A 21,639-nucleotide genomic window follows, 5' to 3' on the forward strand; every position below is an offset into this window, starting at 1 on the left:
CATATTTACATCATCTTTTTTTTTTGGTATGATTGAAAGTTAATTTTTCTGATATTCACAGGAAAACTTCTTTCTTATATCGCATGCAGCTGATAAAAAAAAAAAAAAAAAGAATACAAATATTTGATCAAATATACACAATCCCAAACCAAGAGAAAGGCAAATCCTTACCAGGCATTAGGACTGAAATCAGGCGTCGGGTCTGAGCTGACAGGCAGCAGGATCCACGTCCACACGTCTCACTTTAGTCCTGAGATCCACTGCGTTTCAGGGTTAAAGTCCCAGACTGCAGCTGGCTTCTGGAGGCAAAAGATGTAAGAAAGTGAGAGGCAAGCCCCCTCGCTAAACAAGTGCTCAAGCTATTTTCAGATGGAGACATGCACGTCTGCAGGCTGGAAAGTTACTCCACGCCTCTGGGGAAAACATATACAGATCTGTGCTTAAGAAGATATGAGTGGTCAAACATCTTGGCTATGCCAGTGCATACTATTCACCACCATGCGCTAATATGTACAATTTAAGATGACTGGAGGTAACGTTTAAAAAATGAATCAAAATCTAAACAAATCTGAGAAAAAAAATCTAAACATCTCTGTTTATACATAAATTAACAAGGCCAACTTTTAAGATTTTTAGTTAAAGATGCATTTTAGTGATCAAAGCTCCATAGATTATGGCTCTATTTTCGTCTCTGATACTGTTTGCTGATGACAGTTATAATTTATCAGCGTGTCTAAACTAAAGTTTAGAGTGAAGAAAGTTGTCTCATGCTACACTATGAAGACAGATTAACTTGCCACTCAGTATAATGCACAACAAATGAACCGTGTAAATCCCTCAAGACGACAGCAGGGCCAAAGAGTGAAACTCTTTCACCTCTAAAGAGATTTTTGTTGTTGTTGTTTATGTTCTTACTGTTTTTTGTCCTTAAACATTATAACCCACATCAGGACAAATTTCACATTTGATTGCCCCTGCAAAGACTTTTCATACTGAGATTCACTTTTATATCTAACAGCAAGAGAGCAACAGCTACACAGAAGATCTGACACCTTGTGATCTGCTCCCTCCCGTCATGAGAGATGCCGTCACCCAGAAGCTCAAGGAATGTGCAGAGACCGAAGGTGTCAGCACAAACCTGAGCCAAAGAAAACCACCCAGTAAAGCTAACATCACTCACATGCTCGTGCCTGAGATGACTTAGGTGTTACATCAACCAAAGTAAGGTATAAGATCATGATCCAGGACTTAGCAAACGATTTCTCAAAACCGAATAATATCAAATTATGACCTACGTTTGAAATCTACTGGTGAGACACAAAGCATAGGGTATTGGCATCTTTCAATTTTTAATTATTTATTTATTTTAAGAAAGCACAACGGTCGAAATTAGATCTGCAGACAATTCAGAAAACAAAAACAAAAAAACATAGACACTTCAGAATCCATCACTAAAATATTGTTTAGTATCTTTAGCACAACAACTCTTTAGGAACCATGAAAGCCAGGTGGTGCTGCATAAACCTACACTCTCACTACTATTGTTATAAGAAACCTCCATTTTTGTGGGTGTAAATGTTCATATACTGTATTAGTATTTATAAATATTGGGGCCTTTACATGCATGATTCTATTGGAGATATTATAATGTAAATAAATATGTAAAGAGTATTTTTATGACTGATTTTAATACACAGTAAGTAGGTTATGCACTTTACACTTTTAAAAAGTTTTACTTTAACAGTACATTTTAAATCGTTTTAATAATTGTTTTTTGTTGTGCTTTCAAAAAGTACACTTATTGTGATGTGTGCTGACTAACACACTAAAGCACATGCAAAAGTACTTGATTATGATCTTAACTGTGGTGAGATATTCAATATTACATTTCATGTAAATATATTTTAAATGTACTGAACTACAACTTAAAAATGTAAAATTACAAAAAACAAGTTTCAATAGAAATTACATAACATTTTTGTTTACCATAAATGCTTGGCTATATTTGGCAGTAAACTTTAACCATATGTCAAAGACAGTAGAATTATTTATGAAATTACAAATAGGTATGCACTCTCAAGTTCAACTGATTCCATTTAATATAAATTTAAACTACAATACATTTTCATTGATTTGCGAATAACATGCAATTAAGTGTCTGAAAACATTGCATTCAATTTGCACTTACTGCAAGCACATTCTTTTAAAGTATAGCCTATTATTTGGCCTTCTCTTTTAGAAATTATGCTTTTCAACTGCGTTTCAGTCTTTTTCCACAAGGGTAACTCAGGGCAAACTTATTAAATTGTTTAAATAATTACGGTAGGTGCTAAGACCTTTGTCATGACCTTTGACACTCACAGTAGCAACAGGCCTGCTCAATCCCAACCCAGCTTTTTATATAGCCATATATTTAGTAATATTAGATAGATGTCTCTCAAAAAAGATAATGTCAGAACTTGTAAATTCCATAAATTGTAATATAATAATAAAATAATAAAAATAATTAAATGCACAATAATATCATATGCTTTTTTCTTTTGGAAAACAAGACTATTATTATGTAGCTCATCTAGTCAATTACATAGTGCACATCTGTAATGACCTTCTTGACCTTGTGCCTGCTCAAGCACATCAATGCCTGTGACACATTAATGACAGTTGCACAGCAACCATTGACCAAGCGCTCATTAAAGCTCCAGTGGAGGTAGCCTACGCGAAAGGCCCTGGGTGCTTTAATCATTAAATACCTGATGCAAATGGAATACCTTCCAACAGACAGTACATCTGTGTGCAAACCATTTTGTGCTGACGTAGTTTTGTTTTTCTGTCTTTGATACTTCAATACAGTCTACTAGATCGTATACGTGTCTGCTCTCTCATGATACATCACAAGCCTGACAGTTTAGGTGTGTGGGATAGCGGGAGAATCCAACAGCACGTCGAATCTAACGAAAGCACCTCACGTGCAGCAATAAAGGCAGTTTAAGTTCATATTGTAGGCTACAAATATAAATAAATAAAAATAGATATATTATAGTGCATATTCCTGCAGTGCTTTTTGATTTGCGCACCTACCTCCCATATGTTGTGCAATCCAACAGACTGAGCAAACGCGGTTTAAATTCCCTCATATGCTATTATCCCGTTGAACGAAATCACACACGTGTGTTTGCATCAAAAACATGAATTCGTTCTCGCGCAGCTTCTCGGCAACAACACCGCGAGAGGCAGTCGATTATTATTGTTCTTCTCAACAAGCACTATGGCTGCCCCGGACACAATATTCAGATTTCAGACGCGCTTTCTTGACTCAAGAGATCAGTGATGAAGCATGCCGACCCCCTTCTCAATGCACTTGTTTTGGGTCGACAGAGATGAAGGGCTCTCATTGGTTTGGAGAAGATCCTGGTAGTCATAGTAACAGCCAACAGAGAGCATGCTTTATCATGGGATGGTAATGAATAGCGCAGTACCCCTCCCTTGTGGTGGATATTTACTGAGGAATGTTTTCTTGGAGGTACACTCTATGTAATGATGTTTAGAGGAAGCTCATTGTGGAAACGACAATGGACCTTTCATTAAAGTGACAATTATGCCTCTAGTAATTGTATGACATTTTGTGAATGTCGGTGTTTTGACTACTGTGAAAGAAAATTACTAAGCAAACCATCACTTACATCTTCCACCAGTGCATCCACTCATGTCTGGGACATTTAGCAGTTGAATCGCCAAATCAGTGTGCTGTGGGGAAGATGTGCTGCCATATTGTAAAGTGTTACCACTTTTTTCATAAGGTTCCATTTGTTAACATTAGTTTACCACGGTTTAACATCAAATAACTTTCATGCATTTATTAATACATTATCTGTTGTTGATATTATTTATTGGACCTGAGCTAACATGAACTAACAATGAACATTTTTATTAAATAACATTAAAAAAGAATAATTAATCAAAAATTACTACCAATAATTAATGAGACTATACTAAAGTGTTACCAAAAAGTTACTGAAGTGCTGGCTACATATTCAAGCAAATTAACAATAAAAACATTTTTTTTAATTGCTAACTTAGATTTTTGAGTAAAACGCCAGTTCGTTTCTCTTTTTCGACCACTTTGAATGACTTTACTAATGAAGAAGATCAAGCTGAAAATTCCAAAACTATTAAATGGGTTAGTTCCCCAAAAAATGAATTTCTGTCATCATTTACTTCAAAGTTCTGCGGAAAATGAAGATTCAATGCATGACTTTTTTTTTATATACTTATATAGTTTATATACTTTTTTTTATTTTTTTTCTATATTTTTTATAAATATATAGGTTTGGAAAGACACAAGGATGAGTAAATGATGACAGAATTTTCATCTTCGGGTGAACTATGCCTTAATTATTGGTCTAAAATCACTTCTTTGGTACTATTCTTTTTTATGTAAAATAGGTCAAACAGGTGTGAATGAACCAAAACATCAATATGAAATAATCTGAAACCCACACTGCCTTCTGTTACTCTGATCACATTAAGCAGGTCACCCTGCAGACATGCCACATATTTCATCAAGTACCATTCTGGGAGTTTCCTTGTCCCTGATAGGGTTGCTTGAGCCTGTCAGACATTCGCTCACACATCTAAATTTAACCAGCAAACTGTCAACTACCACTACGCTTTGCACTTTGTCACCTTCAAGAGACCAGACAGGGCCGGATAGAAAAACTAGGGAAGAATAATCAGTAATGCTGCATTTCAGATAGCATTTTGATTAAACCATATGGATATGTGCTAAAACTGCCAGCTGATTAACAGAACTGTATATAATTAATCTCACTGATTTCTTTTAAAATGCCATTTGCTAACCTAAATTTAAATATCCTACAGTTTTGACCTCTCTCAGTACACCTTATGTAGCATTTCACAGTTATTTCAAAGCACAGAAACTGGCTCAATTGCTTTATTCAGCTCTTTAAGGATTGCTGACATTCCACTTGTGTTAATCTTTTTCACATGGAAATGTTTGATTCTCTTTTTAGGGTTTATAAGCAACTGGTGGAGAAATATAGGGCACCTCAAAATTACTAGCACATATATTACAATATAGTATATTAATTAAAAGCAAATGTATATGCTTTGAGGTACAATAGCAGCAATATTACAAAAATATGTTTCTGCATGGACTGAATTTTGGATGCGCACAGAACTAATTTATGACAAAATTAGCCTTGTTAAATGTGATCCTCTAATAGCTATTTCAGAGAGAAACTGAGAGCAGGGATAAATGGAAATCACATTATTCCCTTTATCCCCTTAGGACAGAAACATTCAACTGGGATTTTGAGGGAACTCACATTGCCCCCTACTGGTATGTTATGTGTAATAGACATTACAAAACTGATCTGTCTTGAAAAGAGCAACTCAAATTTAGTTTTTATATCACTCTGCAGTCTCTTTGCACACAATAATTATTTTATTGAAATTAATATTTCATATCCTGTTTGTGAATAACCAAATAAAGTTGGATAACGTTTACTTGTTTGAGTTGGATAGTGCAGTCAGCAGGTTGTTTTTTGCAAAAGAAAAACCTTCAGGTTTGTACCAGTGTCTGATCACCCTTTAGTGGTTTATTTTGTGATAATGGCCTGCTGACTATACATTTTTATATCCTACGTTGGGGTTTCTCTCACTAAAGGGCTAAACTGACCTTAGGGAAATTCTGTTTTTATCACTTTGCCTCTTTTTTTTGGGCCTGAGCTGAATCTAATAACCTCACGCCTATAAAAACACTAAATCTAAAAAAAGTCCTTAAAAAAGGCAAAATCACGCCTATAAAGACGCTATTATGCGTCTGGATTGTAGGCTAAATCTTGTCAGTGAATGATTAGAAAAATCAGTTTAATAACAGCAGCAGTGCTATCCAGATGACATAAATGACCTCAGTAGGTCTACACATTAGCCTAAAGGTGTGGCATAACAAGACCTTGTGCTAGTGACAGAAACTTAGTCAAATTCCCAGAGGATGCATTAGGAATTTCTAATCAAATTTCACGGCAGTCAGTCAGAGTGGTAACCTGAAGGTTGCGGGTTTGAATCTCAATACCAGCTGAAAATTACTACCAATCGTTACCCAGACGCCGCAGTGAATGACTCCCCACTGCTTCGGGTGTGTGTGTCCACGGGTTTGCAGTGTGTGTGTACTAACTCGGATGGGTTAAATGCAGAGAACAAATTCTGAGTATGGGTTACTGTACTAGGTCTTCACATCATGACACTTTCACTTCATCTTGTATTTCTTTGTGAATCTTCCTCATGAGGATAACCCTCACAAACATGACCCGAATGTTAAATAACTTATTTTAAAAGCTACTGACACCGGCTTATCAGCTGACATATTTAACAGACCTCCTTCCATTGTTCTTAAAACAGTATAGAGAGAATAAAGGTTCCCTCATCAGGGTGTAAGAAATTACCCCCTTCCCCCTGCAGGGAGCCCTGTTCTCCCTGTGATTGCTGTGGGAGCCCCAAAAGGATAGTTTTACCTGCAGACAGAGTGTCCTCTGTCCACTTTACAGAGGCTTCCATGTTGCTCTCTCTTTGTTGCCCTGCTCACACACCCACTCGGGCTGTAATTGGAATCTGGCCTTACACAATGACTGTGAATGAGGTGAAGGACTAGTCTGGAGTCACAGGCTGGGAAAAGCAGGTCATACCTGCCTACACACCTATGCACAATACCTACAAACCCCACCAAGGCCTGGAGTTCACAGGCAACTAAAACCAGTGAAATCTCCTGTAACGGAATACCGTGGGGTTCTTGGGTTTCACTGACACGTTGTTGCTGCACATACCTCTGAATTGTAGCTTTCTTTAGAGTACATTTTCACAAAATAATACTAATAATATTTTTAGGTGTATTCCTGTTAACAATTGCAAATAATTTGAGCCTGTCACACATAATGGAGTCAGTTTGAAGTGCTGGTAATGCTGTAAGTGAGTGCTAACAACAACAGTCTTACTCAAGGGGGAGAAGGGGACAGGTTGAACAAACAGATAAAAAAAAAACCTCATCCTGAAATTAGGATGTTTTCAACAGATCAGTCCCAGCATAGGTCAGAAGACAATACAACTTTGTATTCAAACTGTGAAAGAACAATACAATTAAATAAATGTAAACATCTACTTATGACATGATTGATATCAAAGGTTTTTAAATTTAATTTAATTTTATTATCTACAGTGCGGTCAAAGTCTGAGACCAGTGAAAAGAGCATCTTGAGCTTCAAGAGACACGAATGAGTGACTTTCTGTACATAGATCAACATGATCGTGCCAGAATGTTAAATATTTCTTATTTGTTTTATCATATTCTTTCTTTGTTGTAAATATTTAAATATTTGTAAACTTTCTGTTTTTTTCCAGGGTTAAGAAAAAACTATTTTCAACATATTTTACCAGATTTTCACCATTCACTCAGATTTTTGGTCTCAGGATGAGTGTTATGACAAAATAACACTCAACAAAATTGCTCATATTAAAATGAAAATGGAAAATACAAAATAAATTAATAAAACTATGATAGTGCAGTGATACTAAAATAACTGATGTTTGTTTATTTAGTTGTTTGTTTTGTTTTGCCCAGTAATTCCCTGTAGCTGATTATAACACACTGTATCTCTGATCACAACTATAGAATCAGTAAAGATACAGTCACTAAGTTATGCTGTCTTATGACAGTAACTTCCAGGTGACTTTGTTAGCAGCAGGGTCCTTGTACCAGACGTGTGGCCTGGTCTTAACGGGCTGAAAGCCGGCTCAGCTGAGTGTCACAATCCTAAACAAAGGTTGGTTGACTTCGTCGCCTCCTGGACGTTTAACACAAAGATGTGTCTAGTTGCCAGAGTATCCCACAGCATGGATCACCTATTAAAGTACCGTCAGTTTTGTTAAAGCAAGTATTGACTACTGTATAATCTTACATTTGGGAAAGGACAAAAAAGCATGAGTTTAAATTTGTCAGTTTAATACATCTCAAAGAGCTTATTTTTTTTTTATGTTCCATTTTAGATAGCAATCATTGGTTCCAAAGAAACGAATAACAGTGTATCAAAAAGCATAAAATTAAGACTGAAAAAAAATGCCCAGAGGATACATGATGTTATGTAATGATGCCCATGTACTGTATTATGGCATTTACCCACAACATGGATTAAACATCAGTGTTCAATGTCATTGCTTGTCTTTCCAGAAGGTAACAAGTCTCATAAGCTGTTTAAAGAGCTTAAAGCTGAGAGGGAAATGTGATAAATGCAACTCAAAGTATTACTATAATAAAGAATATGTCAATATTACACCAGTGTCAGCTTTGAGCTTTGTGTCATTAAACAAACTCTTGTACATAAATGTTTGTACACAGATTCAAAGTTAAATCTTCTAAAGTCAGATTTTAAGCAGTAGCAGTGCTATACAATCTGTTACAGCGGCAAATATTAGAAAACATTCATTCCTGTTTTCCCCCATTTAATAAACGTAGAAAAGAGAGCAAAAAAAAAAAAAACACATTACCTTTAAATGAAGGCATTCTGGCTTGTCATGGCAGTGGTTCTTGGTTCTTTCACAGTCAGGATCACAAGCTCATTGATAAGCTCATTGGCCTCTGTGTCCTCCACATGAGAGATCATATCATCCCCAGCTGCTATCCAAAACACGTACTGTATGTCAGTCAGTTCTTCTTTCGCTTCAGACTCCAGGTCCTCTTCCTAAGTGTCTGCTATCCAGTCCAAATCTCCTGCTTGTGCTCTTTTCTCCCCCTCAGCTTCCAGACTGTCCCTCTTTGTGTTTAACCTTCCACTGCTGATGTGTTCCACAGGACACCCTCTGAGGTGATGAACCTGCACTGAAAGGTACGTACTGTATGGGTTACATCCTCAGCCATGCAGAGCCGCTCCAAGTAAACACACACACGCGTACGCGCACACAGCTTCCAGCAAAGGAACAAGCGTTCTTTGTGTCTCACGTTTTACAAATACTATAAGCTGCCTGGGCTTAGCACGTAAGTGGACCAATCAGAGCTCAGAGGCTATGGAGGAGGCTGGGTAATAGGTATTAAATCAAAGCAGATGGGATGGGAATGACTGAATATATAGGGACAGGTTATAAGTGCTGGCGGTGAGCTGTTCAGTAGCTACGGGTGGCAGTAATCCATTGTACCCGGCCTTTGCTTCAGACACTTTTGCATAAATATCTGCTCTATTATCCTGCAAGGTTATTTCTGGTGTAGTTTATTTTTGTTTCAAAGACCTGGATGAGGCGATTCAGACAATGTTTGGTAGGCTGTTTGTTTAACTGAGGTTAAAGCATGTCATGGAGATGTTATTTAGGTGGTAAAGGTATAGTAGTGATTTACCATAGTAGATTTGGAGCGAGAAAAGAATGTTCTCGAAGTAAGGCAGGAAGGAAAGAAGGGTTAGAAGGAAAGGGGAAAACAACTGAATAAATTCTCAAACGGATTCTGTTGTTCCAATGACCTAGAATAATCAGAATTTAAGACCAATTATTTTAGCACAGTAAACAAATCTTTTAGCCTACTAATCCTATACAGACCACACACACACACACACACACACACACACACACACACACACACACACACACACACACACACACACACACACACACACACACACACACACACACACACACACACACACACACACACACACAAAGGAAGTGGAATTAAATGGAACATTTCTACATTTACATGTTGTCTATATATATATATATACAGTATATATATATATATATATATATATATATTTACAAAATTTAGTAACTCTTTATTTTACACTGTCTTTGTTACACGTTATATACTTCCTAATAACAGTAAATTATACATAACTACAAGCAACTAACCCTAAACTTACAGTTTTTTACAATCACTTTGCTACTATTTTCAGAACCTTGATGTCATTTTTCAAAACTCTAGACACAAAACTCAAAACGATAATCACTTGTAACACAGGCTGTCTAATGTTCAAAACATTGCATTGTGCATTCACATCTTTAAAGAAATCTTGCACTTGCACAATCATTGGTTCAAAAAACAAATTAACTGTGAAATACCATTGAAACATAACTATAGATCACCCACACACAAGCAACCGATAGTTTCACTGTGTCATTGTTCGTACAATCATTAAATATTGTAGAGCAAAATAGGTGATACAGGTTTCATTATGGAACTACATGTACAGTAAATACATCTCTGTAAAAGTACTGCAGTAGTAGAGAGAATATTACAGACACAGTGGAATCATTGTGAACAAAGTTTGTAATATATTGATGCAAAACACTACAGTACAATCACAACATGGTTTTTTGAATCAAAGCAAAAATAATTAGCTATGAAATAGAAAAGAAAAGACAGTACTGTAAAACAACAAATGCAGTGTTCCTCAACTTGCTGTAAGAAACTAAACAGGAGTGATTACTGTACTTCTACACTGTCATCAACTCTGTGTTGTGGATTTGGCCACAGGTTCTCATCTACATCACAATGGATGTTGGAAAATGACATCTTGGAAAAAACCTTTGGCATGGCGAGTCCAGGCCTGACACTGCTCTGCTGTGATTGGCAGAATTGGACACGCAGTTACAAGGGCCTGCATCTATACAGTACTGTACTGTCAATACTGTACATAGTCTGAAAAGGTGGTACAGTATTTGGCACCATAGACACAGTGTCTGATGAAGCATTACAGTATGATAATATTAGGCTACATCCATGGATATAGTAGTCTAATTGGTTCATGCCATGCTAATTGGTGACAATGAATCTCATTATCTTGAAACTTTCATGATTTACTGTAAACATGGAAGATTGTGTGTCTGTTTCCATACAACTATGCATTAAGAGTAATGCAACAGTTACTTATCATTTTGAGCAGTTGTATCAATTGATAGTTAGATCATTGTAAGGAAATGAATAGACACTCATTTGAAATGTAATGTGTGAATTGCCTTTTGAAATAGTAGTACTTTGATGTTAAGTTGTGTCATATTGAACAGGTGATCTTTGTTGAATGAACAAATGATCTAAGTTTTATGTGTATTGTATCCAAGCAATTGAGAAAAGGGTTAGAGTTTTGAAAAATGTGCTTTTTGATCATTGGTTGTGAGTTTTGTGTCTAGAGATGTGAAAAATGACATCAAGGTTCTGAAAATAGTAACAAAGTGATTGTAAAAAACTGTAATACATATATAATAACCCTTAATAAACCTAAAACAAATACAGTAAACACATTAATTTTGTGAATATTATTACAATTTAAAATGTTTCCTTGAATATATTTTAAAATGTCTTCATTGTCAGAAATCATTAATAATATGATTTGCTGCTCATGAAACATATTATTAGTATATGATATTTTATTTATCATTATTAACAGTTGTGCTGCTTCATATTTTTGTGGAAACCTTGATACTTTTTTTCAGGATTCATTAGAAGAACAGCATTCATTTGAAAGAACATTTTGTAACAATGTAAAAGTCTTTACTGTAACTATTGATTTAGTGCATAAATTATACAATACATGGTAAAACTACTTTGAAACATGCTGTTCACCCTCATGTGGTGTTCGGGTCAATTTGACCCGGAGAAGATTTTCTTTTTCCCGAAAATACTAGTTAATGTTGTCGCTTTGGACTGAAACTTAGTGACTTTGTTCCCAAACGGTATAACTAAATCTCAGTGTTTTTTTGAAAATTTTCTTATTTTTTTGTGGGAGTATTGTTACCTTGTTACACTTGTGGTGTTCCCGGTCAAAAATGACCGGCCTATAAAAAATAGCTTATAAGTCACTCATTATACCATATTTTCACCCAATCTTGGATTCAATCTTTTTGTCAACTTGTTCTCTTTCAATTAGGACTGGTTTTATATTTCTGTTTGAATCTGATTAATCGTGGGCCTCATTTGTCTGAGAGTAGGCATCTCATTTTTTGAGTAAAAAACAAATAATTTATGAGTAAATTTGGAAATATGAAAAAAAATATGAAAAAAATGGCTACGGTTGATCACACTAGTCTACTCTAATGTTTCACCAGAAATTTTGTTTTGAAACTTTTGTTTTGTAAAAAATATGGCACATAGTCACACTTGTGGTGTTCCCGGTCAAAAATGACCGGCCTATAAAAAATAGCTTATAAATCATTCATTATACCATATTTTCACCCAATCTTGGATTCAATCTTTTTGAATGTGTGTGTGTGTGTGTGTGTGTGTGTGTGTGTGTGTGTGTGTGTGTGTGTGTGTGTGTGTGGTAATGTCAGATGGATAAATGTATATTAGATGCAGGTTAGGGTAGGATCAAATTTCTCTCTGTGGAAAAGAATGTGTGTAATATTTAAAAAAGTTTGTGTGTTTTAACATGTGTGTGTCTGGGTAGCGTGTGTATAAATGTATCGATACATGCACAGGTCCAAGGGCTCGATGTTTGCAAGCACACATGCTCATATGTGTACATGAAAATAATGAACATGCTCCTGAAAACTAAATTGTTCTGTTATTTTCAGTCTCTCCCATTCACTTTCAATGGTCGGCCATTGTGACCATTTTTGACCATGCCTACTCTCAGATGAATGAGGCCCACGATTATTCAGATGCAAACAGAAATATAAAACCAGTCCTAATTGAAAGAGAACAAGTTGCCAAAAAGATTGAATCCAAGATTGGGTGAAAATATGGTATAATGAGTGACTTATAAGCTATTTTATATAGGCCGGTCATTTTTGACCGGGAACACCACAAGTGTGACTATGTGCCATATTTTTTACAAAACAAAAGTTTCAAAACAAAATTCCTGGTGAAACATTAGAGTAGACAAGTGTGATCAACAGTAGCCATTTTTTCCATTTTTTTTTTCATATTTCCAAATTTACTCATAAATTATTTGTTTTTTACTCAAAAAATGAGATGCCTACTCTCAGACAAATGAGGCCCACGATTAATCAGATGCAAACAGAAATATAAAACCAGTCCTAATTGAAAGAGAACAAGTTGACAAAAAGATTGAATCAAAGATTGGGTGAAAATATGGTATAATGAGTGACTTATAAGCTATTTTTTATAGGCCGGTCATTTTTGACCGGGAACACCACAAGTGTGACTATGTGCCATATTTTTTACAAAACAAAAGTTTCAAAACAAAATTCCTGGTGAAAATGTTAAGTTGACTAGTGTGATCAACAATACCAATTTTCTTCAGATTTTATTTAATATTTCCAAAATTATTCAAAAATTTTAAAAAAAATTACTCAAAAAATGAAATGCCTACTCTCAAATAAATGAGGCCTATGATTATTCAGATGCAAATCAAAATATAAAACCAGTCCTAATTGAAAGAGAACATGTTGACAAAAAGATTGAATCCAAGATTGGGTGAAAATATGGTATAATGAGTGATTTATAAGGTTTTTTTTATGGCCCGGTCATTTTTGACCGGGAACACCACAGGTGTTATAGGGTTTTGAACACCACATGAGGGTTAAATCCATTTGAAATCATGTCTTTAACAAGCAAACCTAGCTATTCTGTCATCAGTACCAAGACATTTAAGGATGGAAAGTGAATCCGTTGAGTCTGAGTGGACTCTCGAGACATTCCTCCTCTGGCTACTGAAAAGTCTTAACAAAGACGTAAAGCTAGGACTGGCGGCACCTTAAGGGAGGGGACAGTGTGATTGGAGGGTGACCGGGGGGCTTGAATTATGGGTATATCACTTTCAACATGACCTTTCAGTACCTCTCATCGCTGGCCCTCCCAAGACGACGCCAGCTATTCATCTCTCCACCTCCTAGGATTCACAGCCCCACGACCTGATGACCCTGACCACACAGTATCCTCTTGCACTATTTATACGCACTTTTCATAAATAAACTTGCCACTGAAGCACCATAAGCACATTGGCTCAGTGTTGACCCTCAAAGGAATTGACGCCACGGATCAGTGAAATAAAACCGCGCTGATTGTTGTTTCTCCACAGAGAAACAAACAAGTCATAATAGTTTTAATTCACTTATATATTCCATAACAGCTGATGTTTTGTCTATTTTTATTTTTTTGTCCCTCATATTACTTCAATTTCTTTTCCCAAAGCTTTCAATAGCAGAAAATATGGACTATTGGCCCTTCTATCAAGAGATATTGGCAGATACAGGATTTATACAGTACAGTACATATCTCTATAAATAGGTTTTTATTTGTAAAGACATGTCCCCTTTTCTCAAAGCTAATTTATACAGAAGCCTAATGAAGCAAAATCCCAGGAGGCCATGCGGCATATTAGCCTAAATAGCCAACTCTTTACTAATGGGCCTTTTGCTATTGAAGTCGTTGAATGTTTCCAAATATTGAAAACACGTTGAATTATTTAGAGATTATATTAGGAAGAAGAAGAAGAAGAAGAAGAAGAAGAAGAAGAAGAAGAAGAAGAAGAAGAAGAAGAAGAAGAAGAAGAAGAAGATGATGATGATGATAACTTGATGCGAGTTGTGCTAAGAGCAAACCTTAAAGCAACACTAACATCTGCTGTTCTATGGCTCCATCTAGTGTTCTACGTGTAAATTGCACCTAGGTGATAGCATTCTTGATGAATTGCAAAGTTTATTTTGCATCTGTTGTTTATTATTTATATTTTGTAAGTATAACAATATATTTAAAGAATAGTAAATAACTATTTTTACTATTATAGGCTACTTATAATTTAATTTCCTCAAGAGTAGGCCAGAGCTTAAATTGGTTTTACATTTTATGTTGATCTTTATTAGGCCTATAAACCGTGTCCGTGACGAATTAAATAAAATAATAATAAATGTTAAATAACTACAGTATTCATTGTGTTTTGTTGATGTAGCCTATCGTTCGGAACGAAATCTAACGTTATAACGGAAACCTGTATAACTTCTCGACTTTTGTTAGCGAGGGTCTTCGATTTTGCGCGAGCCGACTAACTTGCTAATCTTTCGAGTTTACTTAATGTTTGTTTTAAGACGTGTAGGTTTGTAAAAGAGTAGTTATTCACTTCTGAGTAGGCCTACCCCTCAACCTAGTGTTCGTCTTCCGTCGAGTCTTAATCAGCCTCCCCAAAATTCGAACTGTAGTTAATGTCGAAGATATGTTGATGGCAGTAACAGCGTCTCGGTCGGTGAGTGACAGCTTGTCACCTGCTTTGTCTAGTAGTCTACGCGGAGAGCGCGCAGCTCTCGTTATCAGCGCGGTGAAGCTGCGTTGGTCAGTCACAGTCATTAATGCAGGTGACCGTAGAGCGCATTGAGCCAAGCGGCGGGTCTACCGACCGAAGTACCAGCATGGCTTTCACTGTGAGAAAATGTATCACTGTGGCTTCGAAAAGCCCCCGCTAGACTCGGAGCGAACACTTCAGTGGAAGAGGACAAGAAGAGCTCAGGACAATATGAGTCCGGTTCGAGAGAGTGATGACATGAAGTAAGCGTCTTCTCTTTCTTCTACATCATAACATGTGTGTCAAACATGCATTCACGTTTTAGAACAATAACCTGTAGATTCTTGGAGAATAATATTTTAGAATTTCTTTGTGATTCAAGTTTAGGTATATATATTTTTTTTTTCTGTCTAGGGTTAAGTATGTCTAGCTAGCAGCAACACATAGCTAGGCTAAGTTACTTGAGGAATAAGGGTAACATTAACGTTAACACTATTATTTAGTGCTGCTGTACATTAAATCTTAGAAAATAGTCAAGACTGTGTTCTTTCATGGCAAGACCTTCAATGTTTAATTGAATTGTGCTCACTACTTGATAACTAATTAATATAAGACTAATGTCATCGAATCAGGGTATAGTCTTTCCTCTGGCACGAGCATATCTAATTGCTCAATCTACACCAGCATTTAGTTACGACTGAAATCCCTCTCTAGAGCTGATCTTTAAAAAAAAACCTGAGGTAGGCAAATGTGTATCTTTCCTTCAAATCAGTTTCATAAAAAATAAAGATAAAAAAGGGCTACTGCCTTTCAGACACTGTATTCTGAATAAAAGAGAAATTGAATTAGGGCTATACAAAGTGAAACTGAGCACTATTGTGCTTAAGAATTGTATAAGAATACATTTACTGTGTTTTTATATAGCTAATGTATGGTTAAATATCACTATGCAACAAAAGTATTTGTTTTATAGTTACACTTCACTCTTCCCCACAGCACATACAAGTTAGTTGTTTGAAATATTATGGTTAATGATATACAATTTATACACACACATATATATATATATATATATATATATATATATATTGATTGATTGATTGATTAGTTTGATCATTGCAGTTCTTGTGATGCCAATATCCCCTGTGCTGCTGACTTTTGTGTACCATCATATATGCAAAAAGTGACAAGGTTTGATGTTTTATCCGAACTCTGGAAAGGTGTAACATTTGACAGGCTTGTACTGAGTAAAATCACTGTCCTGTTGTGCTTGCTGCTAAAAGGCAGACACGAGAAAGAATCCATGTCAGTCAGCTGAGGCTTTCTGCTGCCATGCTGATCATGCATGTTTCATTAGGCCCTGGCGTTCAACCTGCTGAAATTATTTGCTGTTTGCTCTGTGAGAGAAACCTGAGCCGCCACTGATGCTGGGCTTCCTTGTTGACCCCTGCCAACCGTTGAAGCCCTCACCCGCTGCTAATTAGTTTTCCCCTTTCTCTGTGCTACTTCTTCTGTAGCTGTGGTGTCAGTTTGTGCTCCTGTATGCACAGAGTGCTCTTGTTGTCTTTGTTATCTTCGTTAACGTTTAAGAGAAATATCAAATAGATGACATAAAATGGTTTTTGGAAAGGGCATTATATACGGCATTATTGCAATAGCCTATAGGTTTGCAACTTTCATTACCTCATTTTACACAAGTTAAACTGTGCTATTTTTACTGTATGGTAATATTTTTGTCTGATCTTTCTCTTTAAACTTTTAACCTGAAATTAATTCAATTAAATAAATAAATTAACTAAATACATGTTATTGTAATGTGTAGGACAACACGCAAAAGTTTTTTCAAAAGTCATTTTTTATCAACAAGGAGAATCCGCAGGAGAAATTAGAATAAAGCAACTACACATTGTGTAACATAATGGAGAACACTGAACTGAGAAAACCAAGGGCTTATAAACACAGGGAGTAATGAAGGGAAAACAGAACAGGTGTGGAACTAATTACAAACCATGACAACAGATGAACGAGGCAAAATGGAGACAAAGAAAACCAAACTAGCAAGGCATGCATATAACAGTTACATATCAGCTATAGAGTGCTGCAGGGATCATATATTTTTGTAGGTCAAAATCCTGGAAACAAGTTAGCATTTTAACACTTCCGGATTCATCGTCCCCAAGTCAATGGGTTTTTTGTATTTTATAAGGTCTGTGGTGAAGATATTTTCACATTTTATTCTACGTCATAAAACACACCAATAATACCCCTCGAAAAATGTCTTGAAAAAGGCGGTTGCTAAATGGGACGTTGTCAGGGACATTAAACGTAATCACACCTAACAGGTAAACTCATTTGTGTGCTAATCTGTTGGAAGCTTGGTGGTGGTGATGTTGAATTCGAGTGACCGTGACCTTCAAAATGAATAAAAGTTGTGTTAATTTGTGAAAATTATCTTGATGGACAAAACGTGTTAGTATCATAAACTTTTGTTGATCACAGAGCTTATTTTTTGCTATAATTCAAAGGCCTATAATCCTATAGGGTTTTTGCTGAGGGAACCAGTGTGATGCAGTGTGATATATACAAAAATAAGCTATCACTGCAGACCAAAAGCCTTTCTTTCAGTGGGAGGAGCTTATTCAGCATCTGTATCATCATTTCACTTCCAACTATATATATATATATATATATATATATATATATGTTTTCTTAAAAATGTAATCTTGGATGTCTTATTCCTAGAAACATTTTCTAAGGGTTTCTAGAGAATGGTTTTCTCCATTTAAAAATCTTACGGAAAAAGAAAAAGTCCTCTGGGATGGATGGTAAGGTGTGTACACCTGTGAGTCATCCAGGGGAGGGTGGGGACATTCAAGCACCTGTGCTGTGCCACTGTAGCGTGTCCAAACACTCCCTTGATGGAGCTGAATGAACAGATCAGAGGCACCTCTGCACTGGGCGGAAGGACGACAAGGACATTCATGTTGACCTGCAGGGGAAACAAGAAGTCACACATTTCTGATGGCTGATCTGAAAGTGTGAATGTTGCTGTTTTTTCTTTAAGCTGGGTTCCACTGATAGGAGTAATTTACCCATGCACAGTGCACTGGGCTTTGGGTGGGCCTCATCTTTGGCCACCCTACATGTACCTCCTGTACTCTCTTACTACCCAGACAGCTACAGGGCAGTGTGCCATGACAGACATGCTGGACTCATTGTAATTGGGTAAGTTGTTTGTGACGTTGTAGCATTTTTGAAGGAACAATCACAAATGTGTCATAACGTTATGCATTATTGGAATTTTGATAACGTTTGTTACATTAACAAGGTCACTTGTACAAAGTATGCAAGTTATAACTTCAATAATCCCATTACAATTGTCATGTATGTGACAAATTGCTGTCAGATACATGATATGATTTGGTTTGAATAATCTTTTTTTTTTTTTTTAATTGTGGGTTACAGTTATAACCACTTATTTTGTCCATAAAGGTCTCGATAAACACTGATAGTGAATGGTGATGAATCTTAAGAGACCAAAATAAATATTTTAAAATTATATAAAGCAATGTGAAATAAGCACAAAAAACTTTTTCAAATAAATCAATGGTTTCTCTGTTCTTTATTTTACTGTATAACATTTCCAGATAAAGCTTCTTGTTGTCATAGTGATAAATGTGACACTCCAGCATGCCTGTATATTGTACTTTGATCTTGTACTGTTTAAATTATTCATGACATAATTGTCTGATAGATTAGAGGCAGTTTGAGACAAAGAGTGAAAGCTTGAAGGTGACAGCATCATGTGACCCTCTTATACCTGCAGGTGGATATGCTTTTCATAGCAAAAGCTTTTTTAGCTCTTTGCCTTGATTAGTTCATTTTAAATAGTCCTGCTAAAAGACAAAACAATTTTTTTAAATATATATATGTACTGTAGTCTCTAAAATAACATTGAGGTTTTAATAGCTGCCTGCATGCAATTATTATAAAACAATTAGCAGAATCCATTTTAAAATAGTTTTAAATGAAGTTTAGCATGTTAACCAAAGGATGCTTATTGTGCTTTTCAGTTAATAAATGCCTCTGAATGTATCATTGCAGCATGTGTTCTGTACAAGTCATAAATGGACCTGTTTTCATTAACTGTATAGACCCATCTTCATTCTTATTCCCATATCATGTATTAGGAAAAAGCTGCTCAACGAACCTAGCAAAAGCATTAATGCAGTACCTGCCCCCTTCTCCAGAAGTGTCAACAGGGTCTCAAGCTGTGGCCTCAGGTAATACAATCATTATTTTCATTTCGGAATATTCAGAACTTATTGTAAGGTTTTAGCTCTACAACATATTAATGACATTTTAAAGTAGAAAACAGAGTCCTTAAATAATGCCTCATTTCTTCATTGGTAGCATCTCGTCATGTGGTCAGTCATCTGCCGGTGGCACTACCCCCGTGAGTCACCTCCCCTCCCGCTCCGGCAGCCCAGGCACTGGCCCCGGTCTCTCCACAGACCACAGCTCCATCTGCTCCTGGAGATATGATGTAATGCCTCTGTTCTTCTTCCAGATGTTTTTTTTTAGCTTTTTCATCAGGGTTGGGCAACATTCAGAATTTTAGAATCAACTCCCATTCAATTAATGAGGTTTATTTATTTTTTTTATTATTTTTTTTTTAGTTCATGAAAACTTACATTTAATTGGCCACAACCCACAGGAAGCTCAGTTTGAATATGAATCGGAATGACAAGGGAATTTACTGATTTTTTTTTTGTTGAAACATTAACTTGAGTTGAAATAATTTAATTATTTCTTATTTAATATATTATTTATATAAAACATGTTGAATCCGAATTTCATAAGGCCATGTAAAGAAAAAAATGCTGATTTATAATTATTGTTTTTGAAAATGTATATCTATGACAGCATGTTTATGGTTTATATATATATATATATATATTTATATAGTGATAGAGTTAATTTATTTGAATTTCATTTCATTCCATTTTAATTTAACTTAAATTCAAATTCCTATTAGATTTATGTTTCCTGTTTGCTACCTCAGTTGAAATTAGTTAATTGAATTGGAATGTAAATTGAATTCTCAGTTAATTTCTGAATAGCATACAACACTGCTATTTATTATCATTAAAATGTTCCATGTAATAAACAATTGAAAAATAAGAAACATCTACAACAGGGCATTTTTCTGCTAATCAATTTAAACTCTCTCTCAGTTTCCTGTTTTTAGTGCATGTGTCTAACTGTTATTTTTAAAAATGCATCACTAGCTGCTAGCACCATCTCCTCATCTGTGTTTATTGAATGTTTTAGTGTTTGTTTGTTTTCTTGCATGCAGGAGTTTGAGCGGGCGAATACTCAGCGTGTGCGTCAGCTCTTTAACTCTGTGGATGAGCTCCTGTATGAGAGGAGCGTAAGCAGCCCCTCGGAGTCCCTGCAGGAGGAGTGTGAGGAGTGGAACGGACACACCCCCCATCTCAGGTACAGCTCCTTTGAGCAAAGAGAGATTTGTGAGAGAATTTTGACTGGTCTGAGGCTAAAAGGGTTAGGCAAACTTAGTTTTTTAAAGTTAATAAATTGAATTAAAGAAAATGCTTTCTATTCAAAATTATATTCATCATATAATCCTGAAAAAAAAGATCAGTTTACAGTTTCCACCAATAAATATTAAGCACCACAACTGTTTTCTACATTGAGTAAATGGTGAAAAGTTACTGTTTTTATGGGTGACTCACTGAATCATACATTCAACTGATTTGTTCAAAAATACTGATTCATTCAGGAAGGAATCAAGTGGTGTTGTTATGGAGTCAGTGAATCATGTGAAAAAGTAACTTGCAAAATTATTTCTAAAATGTACGTTTTTTTTTGCTGTACATAAGCACTATCACATTATAACGGCTCCTGAGCATTTTCTTCTGATTAGAAAAATCACGGTTGAACAGATCTCTTAATGCTTAATATCTTCTTTCACAAAGGGTCAGCACCGCTGTCATCATACCATCTTGACACTATTACGACACTGTGAAAAATTGAAGATATATAAAATTACATTTAGATGAATAATGGGTGAATGCATTTTCCAAGGCACAGTTTAGCCAAGTCCACAGCTTATTGAACCACACAGCTAGTACATTTAACTTATAAATTAACAGACGAAATCCAAAAAACAAACAACATACTGTGTGTGCCTTCTAATCAGAAATCCAGGAGACATTTGGAGGCATTTTAAGCAAATATTCTTTCCGATCAGACACCTCTTAGTCCATGTGCATTTCTGACATTCACACAGCTACTGTAGCTACATGGTTCAAACCAACACTACACATTGTTCACCTGTAGGTGTCGCTATTACCAAATTATTGTGCTACTCAAAGACAATTTCCAA

General features: G+C 35.8%; 2 protein-coding genes across 16 annotated transcripts in view; one reads left to right on the forward strand and one right to left on the reverse strand.

Moving 5' to 3' along the window:
- Window positions 1–8,947, reverse strand: part of sorbs2b (sorbin and SH3 domain containing 2b) — a 54,480-nt gene extending 45,533 nt beyond the window's left edge. For 5 of the 15 annotated variants that reach the window (XM_056236236.1, XM_056236234.1, XM_056236235.1 and 2 more), the window contains exons 1-2: window positions 3,079–3,426; window positions 172–299 (exon numbers count right to left, since the gene is read on the reverse strand). In XM_056236236.1, the coding sequence (XP_056092211.1) occupies window positions 172–178 (7 nt within the window). In that variant the 5' untranslated portion in view covers window positions 179–299; window positions 3,079–3,426. Of the gene's footprint in view, window positions 1–171; window positions 300–3,078; window positions 3,431–8,556 lie in introns of those variants that run through there. The other 10 variants (XM_056236232.1, XM_056236231.1, XM_056236241.1 and 7 more) reach the window with 8 other exon arrangements.
- Window positions 8,948–15,297: 6,350 nt separating this feature from the next.
- The window catches only part of fam149a (family with sequence similarity 149 member A), a 31,445-nt gene continuing 25,103 nt past the window's right edge, over window positions 15,298–21,639 (forward strand). Inside the window, 5 exon segments of the mRNA XM_056236252.1 lie at window positions 15,298–15,340; window positions 15,343–15,493; window positions 19,421–19,513; window positions 19,644–19,776; window positions 20,590–20,732. Coding sequence (XP_056092227.1) covers window positions 15,298–15,340; window positions 15,343–15,493; window positions 19,421–19,513; window positions 19,644–19,776; window positions 20,590–20,732 — 563 coding nt within the window.

The sequence above is a fragment of the Rhinichthys klamathensis genome, unplaced genomic scaffold (genome assembly GCF_029890125.1).
Source record: "Rhinichthys klamathensis goyatoka isolate OS25496 unplaced genomic scaffold, OSU_Roscu_1.1 h1tg000442l_1, whole genome shotgun sequence".
Taxonomy (NCBI): Eukaryota; Metazoa; Chordata; class Actinopteri; order Cypriniformes; family Leuciscidae; genus Rhinichthys; species Rhinichthys klamathensis.